A 17,747-nucleotide genomic window follows, 5' to 3' on the forward strand; every position below is an offset into this window, starting at 1 on the left:
CCCATCCCAAATCCAAAACACAGCACTGTACCAGCTGCTACCAAGGAAGTTAACTCTATCCTAACTGAAACCATAACAACCTGTGACCTCTGTTCTTAGGACGATGAGTATAAGACAAGTAGGAAATCACATGACACTCAAATCTCTGATTTCAAAATAGTATTCAATATTGAACTGCAGCCATGAGATGTTCCTGACTGACCAGCTGCTGTTCCCCACCCCCCAGCTATCACAGTGCTAATGCAGCAAAAGCAAATTGGAGATAAGAAGTTGATGAGAATAACAACCATCTTTCATCCCAGGCATTTCTGAGGAATGACTGAGTGGCTTTGAAGGAACTCTCTCTAAAGTAAAAGCGTCTGCAAATCAGCTCAGGAGTCTGAACTATCTGGGTGGAGGAGTTTTCTGTGTGTTCGTTCAGGAGGAATTCACGTATATTTGATAGGAAAAAAAAGGCAGGGAAGGAAATTCCAGGCACAGCTAGAATAAGTATGTAGTATATAGTTTGTGACCAACACTGTATTAAAGTTCCTGAAGAGCAACTGCTAAAGGAGGCCTGCTGAGAAGCACACAATGCTGCGGACTTCATAAGTGTCATCATTATAAGACTAGAAATATATACAAAGCACAAAGGTTTGGAAGCTGTATTTGTCAATAGCTCAACACAATAGAAGCTGTTTCAGCTCTCTTACAGAGCTTCTGGAGAAAGGAGTAAAGTCACCCATTCTTCTCAGGAAGACAAAAGGTTTTAGCGGGGGCCAGGGAAGGGACCTTACTGGCTTAGGGACAGGATCTGTAGAGAAAAACTGACGAAAAAAAGCAACACTAAGAAGTGCAAAGCAATCCCACTTCCACATTCCCTTTACACGAGCAACTGCCCTTAAGAATCTTTTCTCTATTGCAGGGCATGTGTGGATGCCAACAAGATCAGCCGTGTCAGCGGGAGAGAAAAAAATTCACTCACTCTATCACGTCATCTTCCGTCCTTCTCCGAACACTGCATCACCTCCCTAGGATGAGGCGCTATTTTTAGTCTTCTAGTTTGAAGCATATGTTGAAACTGCTTCCAAACACTTTGCTTCTTATCCTTTTCAAGCTTTGCATCTTGGGTGTGGAGGTCTGAAATATTAGATTCTAGCAGTCCGTCTTCCCCTTCGCCTCGTCAGGGAATCCAATACCTAAGGAAGTATTTGCACTAATTAAGTACGCGCGACAGGGTACACACATAAGCTGCTTTGATGGGTTCCAGCTGTCTAGGATTGACAAATATACACGCATATATGTACACACACTCTCCTGCTTCTTGTATGGGGAGCACATATTATAGCACAGCAAAGGCCTTCAGAACAACAAGCCTGCAAAGTCTTAGTAAAATAAATAATATTTTAGCTTTTCTTCTCCGTTCTATACCTGGGAAAAGTCACTGTTTTATATTTTACCTGTTTGGACTTGGAAGACTTTCCTTGTTTGGTGAGGTTGGTACTTGCTAGAAGCTTGTCCATGTTTCAGTTCCTTCAAGAAAAATGAAAGGCAGAAAAACTTTGAGTAATTTACCATGTTGGTAGGGTTTATGCCTTATTTCTCATGTATTCTCTTTAAAAGTCTAGCCCACCCACAAGCGAAACATAGCCGTTTCTAGGGCAAAATACAGCAGCCACTAGTGCCAGCAGCACCACATTGCAGTCACGGGAAAAGGGGTAAAAACGTCCTCTCCTGCTGAAATGTCAGGAGACATTTCAGGGTCACAGAAGGCAATTATAGGCTTGCAAAATAGCTATGACACCAGGGTAATGTCCTTATCTAGTGAAAAGTAGCTGATGGAAATATTCCTTAAAATGCCTAACCCAAGTCAGCTGGCTCTCACAGAAGCAAGTTTGGAAGATTTCTTCTCTCAAGATTTATCAACTCCATGAATTGCTTTAACAAAATAAATGCAGCACAGCACACTCACGCACGTTTCAATGTGCAGAACTGGATAGAAAAATGGCACTAACATCACATGGTTACTGTTATTTCTCTAAGCCAGTTTTATAAGCAGTGTCTCCCAAATACCCACTCCTGGCATAATTGCTCCATGAAATGTGTTTCTCTCTGGCCACTCCACAGTGACAAAGCAGCACTGGTAAGGGGGCTTTTTCTAACAGCCTGTAATGGCAAGAGCCTGGCTGGGGTGAGAGAAATTGGTATGCTGGCCGTATGGCAGTATCACTTGGGTGGTATTTAAAAATAAGCAAAGACAGGGCTTCCAAAGAATAAAAGTCATCTGTAGGCTGGCAGGATTGCTCTAACAGCATATATGAAAAGAGAAAATACACCAAACTCCATTTAGCTTGGTCAAGTGAAACAGAAATTGTTGCTTCCACTTGTTGACAGACATGTGACAGCACAGACTTTCATTACAAAGACATGTAGGAATCAGCAAGATGCAAGCTGAGTAAATTGTGTGTTATGCCGAGAAGTAAAATTCCTCTGCAATACAAGTAAATATAAAAGAAAATGCTTGATATACTTAATTTCAGATTTTAAGGAGAATAACTTGATCTTCTGCCAGCTTGTTTTCCAGGACTTTAGGTTTTAACAGTACAGGCAGACCTTATGGCTAATGACCTATTTCTTTCCCCCTCTACAATGTACAATACAGGTAAAAGCCATAAAGTGTAAAACAATACACACATCATTCTTTACTTTGATTTAAGAGAAATAGAATTCAATTTATTTCCAAAGCATTTGCAGAGAAATAAATCATCATTACCGACTTTGACTGTTCTCACTGGCCTCTGTGTCAGGTTCCGTGTTCCCAGCCTTGTATTCAGTGCAGCTTCTGTGTACATTTACCACTACCATTCCTTCCACCGTTCATACGTTTTTCCATTCTGCTTTGTCCAAATATCCTTCACTTGCTTTTTTCCTTCTGCCTTACTTTCTTCACTCTCTGTGCCTGAAACTTTTCCCTTCTTTGTGTGACAAATAACCATCTTTTCCTTTCTCTTAAAACACTAAAGAAACAACGTCTAATAAAGAACAATGAATTTCTATTAGACATTTCAAAGTAATTTGCTACTCTGCATCCCAGTACGGTGGTAATGCTCTTGCATTATTCTCTCATCCAGGTCATTCAGGTCCCAAGATTTCAAACCAGGAATTCAATCAGAGGTTCAGAATTAAACAGTCAAAGCTTAAGTGCCAGGCACCTGCAGTTCCCATTGACTGCAAAATAAACACCTATAATGGAGCATTTTGGAAGATGTCACTACCTGTCTACGTGACTAAATATCAAATTAGGACATTTGTTTTGGAAACAGCAATCCCCATTTTTTACTGACCTGATTATCTGTATTTGCAGCCTGTTGGCTCAGACTGGCTCACCTGTCTCAATTTGGCTCAGACTGGCTCACCTGTCTCGATTTCGATTACAAGTTTTCCCGTGTTCTACACAAAGCTCGACATACTGACACGATCCCTGATGACAGGTTATCACTACCGGTTGTTTAATCTTGGAGCTGAAGTAATGGATTACTTCAGCAGTAAATGAATGAATGAATTGTGGGAACAGCCTGTCTGCTGACCCATGAAAACAATTTAGCTTTCTTTCAGACTGACAAGATTTAAATCTTCAGAGACTCAGATTTTCATCTGCTTTTATTTCCAAAATGAATCACATTACATAGATGTGCGAGCTGGGAACTAGTTTCTAAATATTACACCCTTTCCCTCCCAGAAACGTTAAAAATACAAAATTCTTCACAATAGTTAAGCACTTGCTGCATAAGTCAAAGTTAATTATCATTTTTCTGTGCCACATTCTTCACTTCTTTTTTAAGGGAAATGCCTGCTGTATCTTGGCTGGAGAGTACAATACAGACAGCGAGTGTTGCCTGTGGAATGATGTCCTGCAATGAGCGAGAATCCATAAACAACAAGGGGAGTGTAGAAGATGCTTGTGGGACACGTGATTGAAATTAGCAAGATCAGACTTAGAAAATGAGAGGACCACTGATGACTTCGAGGAATTCTTTCTGAATGGTTTAGGAAAAACTCCTTTCTCATGTCATCTGACAAATTGTTCAAAAAATCCCAAACTTAACAAACTTCTCAGTAATAGGAACAAGACAAAGAGGTCAGCAATGAATACTTCAAATGAAAGCCATAGTTTCTGTGACACATCCACTTGCTGGCCGCACGTCTTTGTGAACATATTTTTATCTCACATCCTTGTGCAGAGTGCTTACCAGTCTTCTTCAGACTGCTTGTCATTTTGAAGGAATCTGGGGAAGGGAGGCAGAGTGAAAAACACAGTTCGTAAGTTTTGAATCCAAGACATAGAACCAAGTTTATGCAGAGAGAGCACCCTCCATAAGGCTCATTTCGCTTGGGCACTCAATGCAAATTCAAAATCTGTATTTTCAGCGTTCTTTTTTCCCTTGTGAACCAATAAAGATCCTGCTTTACTGCTGTTGAACACACTGACGCCATCCAGCTACTTATATGACAACTGCTGAGCCATCAAGACCACCTTCTACCTGGTCCTAGTATGTCTCATATTTGCACCCCTTGCTACCCCAGGGAGCAACGCAAAATTAAGGCAGGAAAACAAAACAAAACAACTGGATTTCTCATTTACTGCACTATAGTCCCTGGCCTTCACAGGTCTCATAGGGATGGGTTCTAAATCTCCTGCATGCCCCTGAACAGCTTTTACCCCCAGCTAGTTCAGGCCATGGGTGAGCAGTCATCTCCATACCCCAAAAGCCCAGAAAGCTACCTCATCTGCATATGAGCTTGCAGCGGATACCCAGGACTTTTTTAGCCACGCAGTCCATTCTCATGCCACTGGAGACACCACATCATCTAAAGCCCACATTATTTCCAACTTTTGCCTTTGGTAAAAAGGTCATCCACAGGCATACATTTCTAACACAAAGAATCAGTATAGAGTACGACCAGTAGATTAAGGCATCCTGGGGAGAAAAATGACTACCTGATTCAGATATGACACTCCTATTTAGATTAGCAGGGACTAGGGAGAACTGCTTACACCAGTATTCTTCCAACTATTCCTTTGGTGACAGCAAATTTTCATCTTGAATTTTTCCAGTTCCAACTGGGAATAGTCCCAGCTAGTGTAGCTTCCTGGGGTTGGTAGCGTGCCTAAGTGGAGGGAAAGAAGGAATGGTGAAAGAACACAGAAAAGAAAAGAATACTTGGCTGGCACTTTTCTCCCATCTTTGTAGTGTGCTATACACACTAAGCTTCACATTTTCTTGTGATGCAGTGTCACTTGTCTGTACAGACAAAGCACAGTTGATGCCACACTAAAATAAGCTTAGAAGAGGATTTAGAATGCAGGCCCTGTTTGTCCTCACATATAAACAACACAGCAGCTCAGCCCAAAGGCTGAACGTCTTGTCTCCAGCAGCTGCCAGCTGTGGACCCTTACAACAGAGCATAGGGAACCAACCAATACCAAGTGATCCTTTCCCTGGTATAGCCTCCTTGCATCCGCTAATCGAGAATCTACAGACTGAAGGTTTAATACTTCATCATTTCCTGGAAAGGACATCTTAAGTGACCCACAGAAACAGATGGCTGTGAAAGCAGGAGACAAAGAGAAGAATGAAAAGACAGACATGGAAAACAAGCAAGGAGTAGCCAGGTAATAGGAACAGAATGAAGTAGAGCTTAACGGAAGCTTTCACTGCTGTGTGGATGGCACGTGTCCTCTGAACCTTCAGTCTCCCGGTCACCGAGGACAAACTCCATCAGGAAGCAATGGATTCTATCCAGAGCATGTGAGTGGCAGAACGGCCTGTATATTTGCTTAAACTCTTTAAGGTGAACAGTGTGGCAAGAGGAGGTCCCCTTCCCTTTTCAGAGGCCTGGGAACTTTGTATACAACATCATGGACTCAAATCCACTTTTCCTGCTTCTTAGAGCACAGGATATGTGTTTTACACATTAGAACATGTAAGAAACGCCCAAGTAAATAAATGTAAATGTGTGGAATGTATATGTGTGAATTCAGGGAAGGAGGGCAGAAACAGAGTTTGAAAGACAAGGGATAATTCAATTTGCAGCCTACGGCTCGTGCAAGCGGCATTTCCTGACAGGAACAGAGCACTCTCACCTATCATCCATTGGGAAATGGCATTGCAAAGCTGTGTCTTGGACTCATCAGGACTCATCAGTACCGAAACATGATCTTGGGAGACCGGAACAGAATCAGGTACACGAGGCTTGACTCAGCAGTGAAGAGAAAAAAAATGGGGTTTAAGGACAGAAAAATGACACCCCTATATACTTTTTAGTTAAGACATCACAGACACACTGTTCTTCTGAATAACAAAGTCTACATTTCTGCCAAAGGAATGGCTGCAGCTTTGAAAAGCCAGTAATTAAGAAGTGCACTACTTGGCAAAAAAAAAAGGATGAAAACATTTCTACTTCCCTCTTTCTTTAAAGAAGGTCGTGTTATCAAAAGTGAACAATCAGACAGCGTAGATATTTAGAACTTTCAGAAGACAATAAAAACTTGCATTAAAAATGGCAGAAAATGAAGAACCCAGGAATAAGAAAGTAATGAAAAGGGAGAAGGCAGAGGTGAATTAGGTGAAGGCGTATTCCTTGGGTGAAAGATAGAGGGCAGACGTGAGTGACTAGAAAACAAAACCATGCTTTTCCCCTGTTTTATTATTTTGCTTACGTTATTAAGAGCTTTCCTATCCAGAGGACAAAGGCATGAACTTTCCTGGCTACCACCTGGTGATTCAATGCAGGGACACCACCCATGACACCTCAGTATCCTCAAAAGTTACACTACAACTCGTGGTTGGATGTTAGGATTCCTGCAAGAATTGGATATTAGGATTCCTGCACAGCACTCTGAAAATATCTGTTTATAGGAAAAGTATTAATTTCAGATTACTCCCGTGAGGATGGATTTCTCCACCTCATTTCACTGTCCTTGTGTTTTCTTTGTGTAGCTATAAGCACTTTAATGAGGGCCTCCTGGTGGTGAACTTGAGACAGTCAAGCAGGAGGAAAGCATAATTCTTTGCAATGCGGTGAAACAGCTATTCTTCTGTCTCTTGAGCTGGCTATAATGAAAAGAAGAAACAAACAGAGAAAAAGAGGTGTTTGCTTTGCCAATAAAATGTAGGTGTGATATTCTATTATCTAGGATACTAAAAGAAGGGACATAGTTAACTGCAGAGCACTGAGGCGACAGGAATTCTCTCACTGCTGAAGAAACTAATCAGGCATGGAATTAATTGCAATATGCCAAAAAAAAATTATTTTATAAGTTTTAAACTCAGTCTCATTTAGCCCACCAGTCAATGTAGCAAGTTTCAAGCAGCTATAATTACAATTAATATTCTCTTTGACATCAGCGTAAGCCTAGAGTAAGTCTACTGAATTCACCAGTCAGTGGCGTTTCCCTATAATTATTGATATAACAGAGAACAATGATAATCCCTCAGTATATATGAAAAAAGACAAGAGAAACACTATGGAGTTAAAAGCGGCTCTGAGCCCATCTAAGCTATAGATTCTGTATCACTTGTGAACTGAAAAAACTGAAGAAGATGCTCCAAATTAGGCTACCAAGAACAGCTTGGGTCTATTCCAAAATTTCCACATTGTCATGTGCTACAGCCCTATCTTCGTCCTGTCACTCTCGCAGCCTTCCACCAGCGTTCCCAAAGATGTCTTCATAAAAAGATATGCAGTTTCCTTATGTGATGACTGCAATATGCAGGTTCCTCACTGTTTAATGAGCTTTTGCAGATCCTAAGTGATATCTCTAGCTATTGTACTAGGGGAGAGAGTGAGCGCTAGGTGTTCGCTTCCCCGCAGAGTGGCAGGCACAGAAGGATGCACAGTGCCACACTACAATGCTTTTAACATTGCTTAAAATCATAACGTCAAACTACCCGCTGGCAGGAGAACAATGGAATACATTGAGAGGCAATGCTAGAAACAGCAATGGTCGGCTCTTGTCTCAGTATCTACCTGATGTAAGTGGAGAAATAACCCCCAAAAGCTGCTGCCAGAATAGCCTGGAAGGTTGGTGCAGTGAGGAAATTCAACAGCATTTTTTGAGGAAATGGAGTCTGGCAAGAAAGGAAATTTAATAAAACCATGCAAAGCAAGAAAGATTCCTGAAGCAAATCACACCGAAAATCAGACAACTGAACCTCTTTCTCTCGCTCTCAAACTTCTGGCGAAGCTTTCTGAGCTCTCATTCAGAAGCCCTACCGGCTGTGAAACTACTCACATACGTATTAGCATCCGTACACACAGCAATCAGGCACAGAGAAGCATGCATTCACCTCGCACACCAAGGTGGTGGGATGGACTGCTTGGCTTTTTCTGAGACTCCACCTCAGAGAAAGAGGCTGTCAAGGGATTCTCTCTGCCAGAGAATCACCATGAGACAAATGAGATAAATGAGACAGTTTAGTTTTACAATAATTATACTGTGTTGCTACAATACTCATCCTGCTTAGGGCAAGACGAACTCAAGCGCACAACTGTGCTGAAACATACAGGTTTCTTCTAGGAAGGTAAACATCACTGCCCCTGTGTTACTGGCAGGGCACGTCCTCACCAGAGCTTCTTAACATGTATTTTTCCCCGCTCAATAACAAACCCCTGAAGTATTTTTAAAGGAAACATATGCGCCTTTGTCTTTGAACATCTCAGGGATATGCTTCTCTCATCTGCAGCTCTTCTTGTCTGAGTGTTAGTTTGGAAACTCAGAATTTTTCAGTGCATTTAACAACTGAAAAAAAAGGAACCAAGTGTTAAGAGCTCAGTTCCTCGCTGTCCTGTATGGTCATCAACTCTTATAAGCATCTAGATTAGCTACAGTTTTTTTCAGTTCAAAATTGTAATTCTGCATTCTCCCAGCTTTTCTTCCAAGGTTCTTGCCCTCATTTCACTCGGGCCTGTTGTCTTTTCATCTTTCTTATCCAATATATGCACACACACATATGGATGTTAAATGCCAATAGGAGCCACAACTATTTTACAAAGCCCTTGTTCAGAACCCCAAGTTTTTGTTCCACTTTTAAGGGTGTTGTGTCGTCCCACCCCTTCTGTAATCCCTTCTCTTATAAGAAAATCACTAATTTCCAGTGCACAGACTCTAGTACACGGGGTCAGAAGGCAACTGTTTTTATAGCACGCATACTGCAAGAATCAGATATTGCTTAACTGGGCTACCAGAGGATCCTGCGGCACCAGAGATTTTTCTTGTCTATAGTCACTGGGTTGGCACTGTGATATTTTCCAATTCTTATTCCAAGTGAGCAATTTTCTCGTTGCCTTCAGGCAAGGTGCCAATTAAGGACTCTGAGAATGAAAGTCTGTTAAAGAAAACTTTTTTGTGGAGTATTAATACTTGTACAAATTAAAAGGTTGGTGATTCTCTTATTTTCTCCTCGCCTTACTGGCACTTCTGTTTCTCTGCCCTCCCTTTTTTTTCACCCTTTTCTTTATTGTTCCCCTTTAACTAAAGTCAGCATCCTAATATCTGATTATTCTAAAATTTTCAGGAAAGCCTCACAAAGCCCTCAACAGAAGCATTTCTAACAATGAAGCAAGTAATTTCAGATCACTAAATTCTAACAGATTGGAGGATTACTTTAAAATTTAGAAAAGGAGTGGTATTTTGCCTCTGCGTTGTGAAAAATACTGGGTGATATGTGCTACGTACCCCCGCCGTTCATTCAAAATATTATCCAGACCAGGTACCGAAGCCATCTCCTATGGAACACAACCCAGCGAGTACCGCAGTAAAACTAGATTTATCCCACCACGTGCTGAGGAGGGAGGACTTTGTAACACGCAGAGAAGATCGGGGCACTGGGACGGAGGCCAGCTTATGGAAGAACGGCCTTCTCTTCTCTCTCCATCTTCTAACCCACCGTTCCCTCTACTCCTGCGGTCCAGGACCCCAGGCCGCCTCCGCTTCTCCTCCCCACCTTCCCAAGCAAGGAGGGATTCTCTGCCTCATGGCCCTTCGCTGTTTATCTGCAAAAACAATTAAAAAGGCTCTTCCAACCAATTCAACCATTTAGGGCGGAAAAAAAATAAATAATCGCAAGTCTGATCCGGCCCGACGGCGGGAAGAGCCCCATCTCCACAGGGCCAGCCCCTCCGCGTTCCCCCCGCTCCACCGCGGCCAGCGGGGCGGCTCGGGGGACGGAGCGGGCCCCGGGGCCGTCAGCCGAGGCCTCCCTCACCCCGGAGCATCCCTGAGGGCCCGTCCCGGCCGGCAGCCCCGTCCCGCCGCCCCGGCCTGAGGGGAGGAGCAGCGCCGAGCCCCGCCGTCGCCATGGCAACGCGGAGGCCGCAAACCGCTGCCGGGACAGGCGGCGGCGGAGGCCTGCCCCCCCCCCAACCATCCCCCGCCATTTAACGCTCTCTGGAGGGGGTGTGTGAGGAGAACGGGTCTGGTTTTAAGTGGAAACCGGGTAACGTCAGTGGAAGTGCCGGAAAACGGGCCGCCGGAGGAAGCCCCGTCCCCGCCGACGCGGTCGCTGCTTCTGGCCTACGGCCCCGGACCGGCCGCGTCCCCGTGCCCCCCCGCCTTGCTCGGCCGTCGGGAGGGCCCGGCCGGCAGCGCGCCATGCCGCTCTTCGGCAGCACCTTCAGCCCGAAGAAGACCCCCCCCAGGAAATGCGCCTCTCTCTCCAACCTGCATCTGGTGAGTGCCCCGCGATTGCGGTGGGAAGGGTCGGTGGGCAAGCAGGGGTGGGCCTGTGTATGCCCGAGCGCCATAGCCCTTAGAAGAGCTCCCTTCCTCCCTTCCTCCTGTGCCTCTTTCCTCACTGGTGGCCAGACACGAATCCCCACAGCATTCTCCTGGAGAAGCTGGCCGCCCATGGCTTGGGTGGGCATATGCTTCGCTGGGTGAAAATCAGGCTGGATGGCCAGGCCCAGAGGGTTGTGGTGCATGGGGTTAAGTCCATTTGGCGGCTGGTCACAAGTGATATTCCCCAGGGCTCAGTATTGGGGCTGGTTCTGTTTAATATCTTTATCAACAACCTGGATGAGGGGATGGAGTGCACCCTCAGTAAGTTGGCACCAATTTGGGAGGGAGTGTTGGGTCTGCTTGAGGGTAGGACGGCTCTACAGAGGGATGTGGACAGGCTGGATCGATGGGCCAAGGCCAATGGTATGAGGTTCAACAAGGCCAAGTGCCGAGTCCTGCACTTGTGTCACAACAACCCCATGCAGCGCTACAGGCTTGAGGAAGAGTAGCTAGAGAGCTGCCTGGGGGAAAAGGACCTGGGGGTGTTCGTCAATTGCCAGCTGAATATGAGCCAGCAGTGTGCCCAAATGGCCAAGAAGGCCAACAGCATCCAGGCCTGTATCAGGAATAGCATGGCCAGCAGGACAAGGGAAGGGATTGTCCCCCTGTACTCAGCACTGGTGAGGCCACACCTGGAATGCTATGTTCAGTTTTGGGCTCCTCACTAGAAGAAAGACATTGAGGTGCTGGAGTGTGTCCAGAGAAGGGCAACAAAGCTGGTGAGGGGTCTGGAAAACAAGTCCTGTGAGGAGCGGCTGAGGGAACTGGTGTGGTTCAGCCTGGAGAAAAGGAGGCTGAGGGGAGACCTTATCGCTCTCTACAACTACCTGAAAGGAGGCTGTAGCGAAGTGGGGGTCGGTCTCCCAAGTAACAAGTGATAGGACAAGAGTAAATGGCCTCCAGTTGTACCAGGGGAGGTTTAGATTGGATATTAGGAAAAATTTCTTCACGGAAAGGGTTGTCAAGCATTGTAACAGGCTGCCCAGGGAAGTGGTTGAATCACCATCCCTGGAGGTATTTAAAAGACGGGTAGACATGGTGCTGAGACACATGGTTTAGTGGTAGTTTTGGCAATGTTAGGTTAATGGATGGACTCGATGGTCTTAAAGGTCCCTTTCGTAGACGATTCCATGGTTCTATGAAGGTAAAAATGGAATAGCTCAGGGAAGGATCATCATCACCCCACCCACAGCCAAGAACTGTTTCACCTAAAACTTCTCACCAATGGTCTCTCAGCCTGGGGAGATGAGCATATGTTAGGGTGGGAGAAAATGCAGGCATGGTAATGAGAGGAACTGGTTCTCTATTGCAGCAGTTCATGGCTAAAATTAGGGTTTCAGGCTCCAGGGCCAGTTGGACCAGCAGCTTCCATTGGAATGCCAGTCAGCAAGAAATGGGAAAGCAGGGGCTGGCTTTGGATTTCTGTCCAGCGCTGAGTGTGATCTCCTCCCTGCAGCTGGATAGATCGACCCGTGAGATTGAGCTGGGCCTGGAGTACGGCATCCCCACCATGAACCTCGCTGGCCAGAGCCTGAAGTTTGAAAACGGCCAGTGGGTGGCAGGTAGAGTGCAGCTCAGCTTGCTTTGATCTGAGGTAGTCACGGTTGGCTGACAGTCCCTATTATGACCTCTTTCCTTTCTTTCCTTCCAGAATCAGGAAGCTTCACGGGGGATCGCAGGGAAATGCAGCGCTTGCGGAAACGAAACCAGCAGCTAGAGGAAGAAAACAACCTCCTTCGGCTGAAAGTGGACATTCTGCTGGACATGGTGAGTCTTTGCCCAACTGCCACCTGCCCGTGGCAGCGGGAATGCCCAAGCAAAGGGTGCTGGGACCGCCAGAGGAGCCCCTTGTCGCCGCATCCCGCTCTTTCCGCTTTACCCTGCTATGCAAGACAAGTGTAACAGCAACGTGACTGTGGGAGTAAAGTCTAAGCTCCTCTGCGAGAAGAGGGGAAGGTTCCCCCCTGCAGCAGAGCTGGGCGTTTGTGAACGCTGTGGCTGATTAGAGAGGAGCCCCTGCAAGTGCCCTGTCTCCTCTTTCCCTTTCTGCCTGGAGTACGGCATTTTTCTTGCCCCTCTGGCCTCTGCCCTAACTCTGAAACCGAGTTACAGTCACCCTCTCTGGTCACAGAAGATTAAAGCTTCCATCTGCTCTGACAAGAGGTGGAACATCTATTCTATGCGTAAACCTATGGATGAGAGAATTCCCAAGCCCTAAGTAAACCGAAATTCAACCTTACCGAGAGATCACAGGTTTCGTGCTTAAAACCTGGAGACACTTTCAGTCTCAGTCTGTCAAGTGGTTTAGCCTTTATGTCAGTCCAAACAAACACTTACTTATTCCTTCATCATTTTCCTTCCTTATGCTCTTCCTGTGTTTTAAAACTGGCTTTTGTGGCTGGAGCCCTTAGCAGAAGCCTCAGCCACTCTCCAGGTTTTCCAGGCGAGCTCAGGGAAGTGCGAAATCTCGGCTTCCCCCTCGCTCAAACAGGAACCAATTCCCTCGGACCATAAATCTCGGCAACCTCCCTGGAAAGGTTGCGCTGTGAAATTCATAAAGCTTCTGAGGCACAAATGTCACGACACAAGGTGCTTCTCCAGAAGGAGAGCCATCCCTGATCCCTTTTGGGGGCTTTCCTGACCTGCCAGGTGCTCCCGAGGTGTGTGACAGGCTGCGAGGCCAGAGGTCCGGCGTTGGCCCCGCAGCCGTGGCACAGGGGGGAAGCTTTGACATGGTCCCCCACAACATCCTTCTCTCTAAGTTGGAGAGATACGGATTTGATGGGTGGACTGTTCGGTGGATAAGGAACTGGCTGGATGGTCACAACGTCCAGATGGAGAAGGGTGACAGGTGGTGTCCCTGAGGGATCCGATCCGTATTGGGACTGGTGCTGTTCAATATCTTCATCAATGATTTAGACAGTGGGATCAAGTGCACCCTCAGCAAATTTGTCGACGACACCAGGCTGAGTGGTGCGGTTGATGTGCCAGAGGGACGGGATGTCATCCAGAGGGACCTGGATGAGCTGGAGAGGTGGGCCTGAGCAAACCTTATGAAGTTCAATAAGGCCAAGTGCAAGGTCCTACACTTGGGTCAGGACAATCCTCGTTATCAATACAGGCTGGGGGATGATGTGATAGAGAGCAGCCCTGTGGAAAAGGACTTGGGGGTACTGGTGGATGAAAAGCTGGACATGAGCCAACAATGGGTACTTGCAACCCAGAAGGCCAATGGCATCCTGGGCTGCATCAAAAGAAGCGTGGCCAGCAGATCCAGAGAGGTGATGCTCCCCCTCTGCTCTGCTCTCGTGAGACCCCACCTGGAGTACTATGTCCAGCTCTGGAACCCTCACACAAGAAGGACATGGACCTGTTAGAGCAGGTCCAGAGGAGGGCCATGAAGATGATCAGAGGGCTGGAGCATCTCTCCTGTGAAGACAGGCTAAGAGAGTTGGGTCTGTTCAGCCTGGAGAAGAGAAGGCTCCGGGGAGACCTTATAGCGGCCTCTCAGTACCTGAAGGGGGCCTACAAGAAAGCTGGGGAGGGGCTGTTTGCAAGGGCAGGTAGCGATAGGACGAGGAGCAATGGCTTTAAACTAGAGCAGGGTAGGCTTAGATTAGACATGAGGAAGAAGTTCTTTGCAATGAGGGTGGTGAGACACTGGCACAGGTTGCCCAGAGAGGTGGTGGAGGCCCCATTCCTGGAGACATTCAAGGCCAGGCTTGATGAGGCTCTGAGCAATCTGATCTAGTTAAAGATGTCCCTGCTTACTGCGGGGGGGGTTGGACTAGGTGACCTTTAAAGGTCCCTTCCAACCCAACACATCCTATGATTCTAAGCTGACTCTTGTCATCGCTCGCGGTTGTGTTGCAGCTCTCCGAGACCACGGCCGAGTCCCACCTGATGGAGAAGGAGCTGGAGGAACTGAAGAGCCACAGCCGGAGGAGGAAGTGAAGAAGAAGTGGTGGCCGGAGGACGGGGAAGGCGAGGAGGCCGGCTGGGAGCCCCCTCGCCCTCTTGGTGCTGCGCATAGGTACTTCGTTCCACGGCACCGCCAGGAGCGAGGTGCCTCTGCTGTCGTGTGGTGCTGCAGGTTGGATGCCCCAGCGAGTCACGCCGCCACGCTGCTCGTTAACGCTGCCGCCACGCTGCTCATTAATGCTCGCCTTCATTCTCTTGACCTCGACACCTTTCCTCACCCCAGCCCGGCAGCCGGTACCCCTTTTCCTAAGGTGGCCTGACAGCAGGCGGTGGGGAAGCTCCATCTGCGGGGCGGGGGGTGGTCGCCTCCCTGCCTGCTCTGCTCCAAAGCGCAGGGAGACCCCCGACCCCCACGAATCCCTCCCTTCGGGTGAGCGCGGCGGCTCCTACGAGCTTCCCTGCTCGCCTTTGGCCAGCAGCGTGGCGGGGGCGCTTCTTCTCAAGGGTTTTGCATACTTTACATTAAAAAAATCTTACATTTTAAACCAGATTCTACGGGTGTTTGTTATGTAAAGGGTCGTCCTGCGAGACGAGGGGGGAACGGGGCGGGGAACAGGGACCTCCCCGCGGAGGGTGGCGGCCGGCGGTCCTCCCGGCCGCTAGGGGGTGCTGCCTGCCCCCGAGCCCGGGTGGCGGGAGCACCGCCCCGCTTCCGGCGGCGCTCCGCCCGCCCTTCCGCTTCCGCTGGCTCGCCGCCCCCTCCGTCCCTGTCAGGTGGTGATGGCGGCCGCTGCGTCCCTGTCTCCCGAGGAGCTGCTGCCCAAGGGCGGCGCGGGCAAGGCCGAGGAGCTGGAGGACGAGCTGGAGGAGGAGGAGGATGACGAGGAGGTAGCGGGGCGGCGGGAAGGGCCGGGGGAGGCGGGCCGGGCGGGGTGACCCCGGCGGGGCCGCAGGGGCGGGCCGGGCCTGACGCGCTGCGATGCCGCCCGCAGCTGGACGAGACGCTGGCGGAGCGGCTGTGGGGGCTGACGGAGATGTTCCCCGAGAGCGTCCGCTCGGCGGCCGGAGCCACCTTCGACCTGTCTCTGACGGTAGCGCAGAAGATGTACCGGTGAGGGAGCGGCGGGGCCGGGCCGGGGCGGGCGGGAGTCCCGCGGCAGCGGGGCCCTGTGGGGGCGGGGCGGCTCCGCCGGCTTCCGCTGCGGCTTTGGCCGACGGTAGCGCGGCGAGGGGCGGCGGGGCCGCCGTCTTTGTTCCTCGGCGTGTTCCTCCCCCTAATTCCGAAGGTGGCGGCTCGGGGTTGGAACTGGGGGGAGGCTTTTGTGTGAGGCGCGGAGAGGAAACCCGAGAGAAGCCCCGTGCCTTTAAGATGCAGCTAAGGAACCGTTCCTTATTCCTAATGCGATTTCTCCTCCCTAGATTCTCCAGGGCAGCTCTGTGGATTGGGACCACCTCCTTCATGATTCTGGTTCTTCCTGTCGTCTTCGAAACTGAAAAACTGCAGATGGAGCAACAGCAGCAGCTGCAGCAGCGACAGGTGAGGCGGGAACCCCCCAGCCCTCTCCCACCGCCCTTCAGAGCCGGCTCGGGGTACCTGCACCTACTCCCAGTTACCGGCTGCTGAGGGAGCTTACGGAGCAAAGTGCAATTTGTTATACGTTGTGGCCCCATTCATCCCACTGGATGTTCCAATGGGATGATCCTGCTGATTCCCAGTAACAGGCTGGCAGCAAACTCTGGCAAACACAACCTGGCTTTCACTGGGCTGAAATCCGCAGCGAGGGCTGCACACAGGCCTCTCGCAGCAATGTCAGCACCCGCCCCGTTTGCATTTGGTGTGGTTGAGCATTTGGTTGCCACAGCAGGGGAGCAACCGATGTTACAAAATGCTGCCAGTACCTTTGGTGGCCTGCCGAGTAGCGAGGGGAGGGCAGGGCAGGGCAGGGCAGCTGCCCCGTGTCCTTGCAGCCCCGCAACTGACCATTTTCCTTCCAGATCCTCCTCGGACCCAACACGGGGCTCTCGGGGGGAATGCCAGGGGCCCTGCCTCCGCTCTCTGGAAAGATCTAATTTGCAGGAGCTGCGCTGGATTCATATCATGTGGGAAGACCTTGAGATGATGATATATTGAACTATTGATTTGTTGGGTCAGGGCATTTTTTTTTTTTTTCCTGTTTGTTTGTTTTTATTTTTGGTTCTCCTTTGGGACACTGACCTGTTCATAACAAGGTGAGGGGAAAGCCTCCCTCTCTGGACCTGATGATGGCTCCTGTCTGCATCCTCCCCCCTGTAGAAGTTGTGAGTTTTTCCTTTTATTCAATCAGTACACCATAACCAGTTAAAGACTTGAACTGGGGGAGTTCCAGCCTCCTTGCTCCTCCACAAAACCACCCCGGGCACAGGTCAGGCTTCAAAAGGCAACAGTCAAACAAAACCCAGTCCTTTCCTGGCTGGCTGGGAGCTGAAGGACACCGGCGACAGGAGGAGGACTGACTTTCCCAGCAGGCAAAGGAAAGGAAGGAGGGGTGCGGGTAGCTGTACCCCATGGAAAAACACGCTCGGGAAAGAGGTGCCTGTGGAAGTACCTTCACTGCAACTTAGTGTGTGTATGGGGGTGTGTGTGTGGGCGCACGCGAGAACGGAGGGAGCAGCAGGCCAGGTTTGAGACGATCACATCCGTGCTGATCCTCTGCCTCATAAAGTAGAGCTTCAGATACTGGCTGCGTATTTTTTTGTATCGAAATATTAAATAAATCCAACCTGAGCAGCGTGGTTTTAATAGATGTCCTTCAGGGAGGCTTGGTCCTTTCAGACCTGTCGGTGGCCTTGCGAGTAGAGACCCTGCCCTTTCATGTGCGGCCGCGGGGGAAGGGAGGGACAGGGCTTCGGCTTCCTTAGGGGGCTGAGCGCTCTGCAGCCCTTAAGGGAGCTCTCAGGGAGGGGATTCTACCTCAGCACCCGTGACCGACGTTGGAGGCTATTAACTCTGAGAAAGGCTGCAGTTTTA

At 48.7% G+C, this 17,747-nt stretch overlaps 3 protein-coding genes across 3 annotated transcripts in view; 2 read left to right on the forward strand and 1 right to left on the reverse strand.

Moving 5' to 3' along the window:
* DMC1 (DNA meiotic recombinase 1) overlaps positions 1 to 10,329 on the reverse strand; it is a 29,288-nt gene extending 18,959 nt beyond the window's left edge. The window contains exons 1-8 of the mRNA XM_063322436.1: positions 10,248 to 10,329; positions 9,719 to 10,035; positions 8,011 to 8,111; positions 6,125 to 6,233; positions 5,036 to 5,148; positions 3,396 to 4,265; positions 1,440 to 1,512; positions 965 to 1,178 (exon numbers count right to left, since the gene is read on the reverse strand). The gene's annotated coding sequence lies outside the window, so the exon portion shown is untranslated. The remainder of the gene's footprint in view (positions 1 to 964; positions 1,179 to 1,439; positions 1,513 to 3,395; positions 4,266 to 5,035; positions 5,149 to 6,124; positions 6,234 to 8,010; positions 8,112 to 9,718; positions 10,036 to 10,247) is intronic.
* A 69-nt stretch (positions 10,330 to 10,398) lies between these two features.
* Positions 10,399 to 15,275, forward strand: CBY1 (chibby 1, beta catenin antagonist). The gene is made up of 4 exons (XM_063322438.1): positions 10,399 to 10,711; positions 12,276 to 12,381; positions 12,471 to 12,586; positions 14,693 to 15,275. The coding sequence occupies exons 1-4, from the start codon at positions 10,634 to 10,636 to the stop codon at positions 14,771 to 14,773; spliced, it is 381 nt and encodes a 126-aa protein (XP_063178508.1). The 5' UTR covers positions 10,399 to 10,633; the 3' UTR covers positions 14,774 to 15,275.
* Positions 15,276 to 15,467: 192 nt separating this feature from the next.
* Positions 15,468 to 17,523, forward strand: TOMM22 (translocase of outer mitochondrial membrane 22). The gene is made up of 4 exons (XM_063322444.1): positions 15,468 to 15,628; positions 15,733 to 15,851; positions 16,160 to 16,277; positions 16,736 to 17,523. The coding sequence occupies exons 1-4, from the start codon at positions 15,521 to 15,523 to the stop codon at positions 16,808 to 16,810; spliced, it is 420 nt and encodes a 139-aa protein (XP_063178514.1). The 5' UTR covers positions 15,468 to 15,520; the 3' UTR covers positions 16,811 to 17,523.
* The last annotated feature ends 224 nt before the right edge of the window (positions 17,524 to 17,747 follow it).

The sequence above is a fragment of the Chroicocephalus ridibundus genome, chromosome 1, assembly GCF_963924245.1.
Source record: "Chroicocephalus ridibundus chromosome 1, bChrRid1.1, whole genome shotgun sequence".
In the NCBI taxonomy this organism is placed as follows: Eukaryota; Metazoa; Chordata; class Aves; order Charadriiformes; family Laridae; genus Chroicocephalus; species Chroicocephalus ridibundus.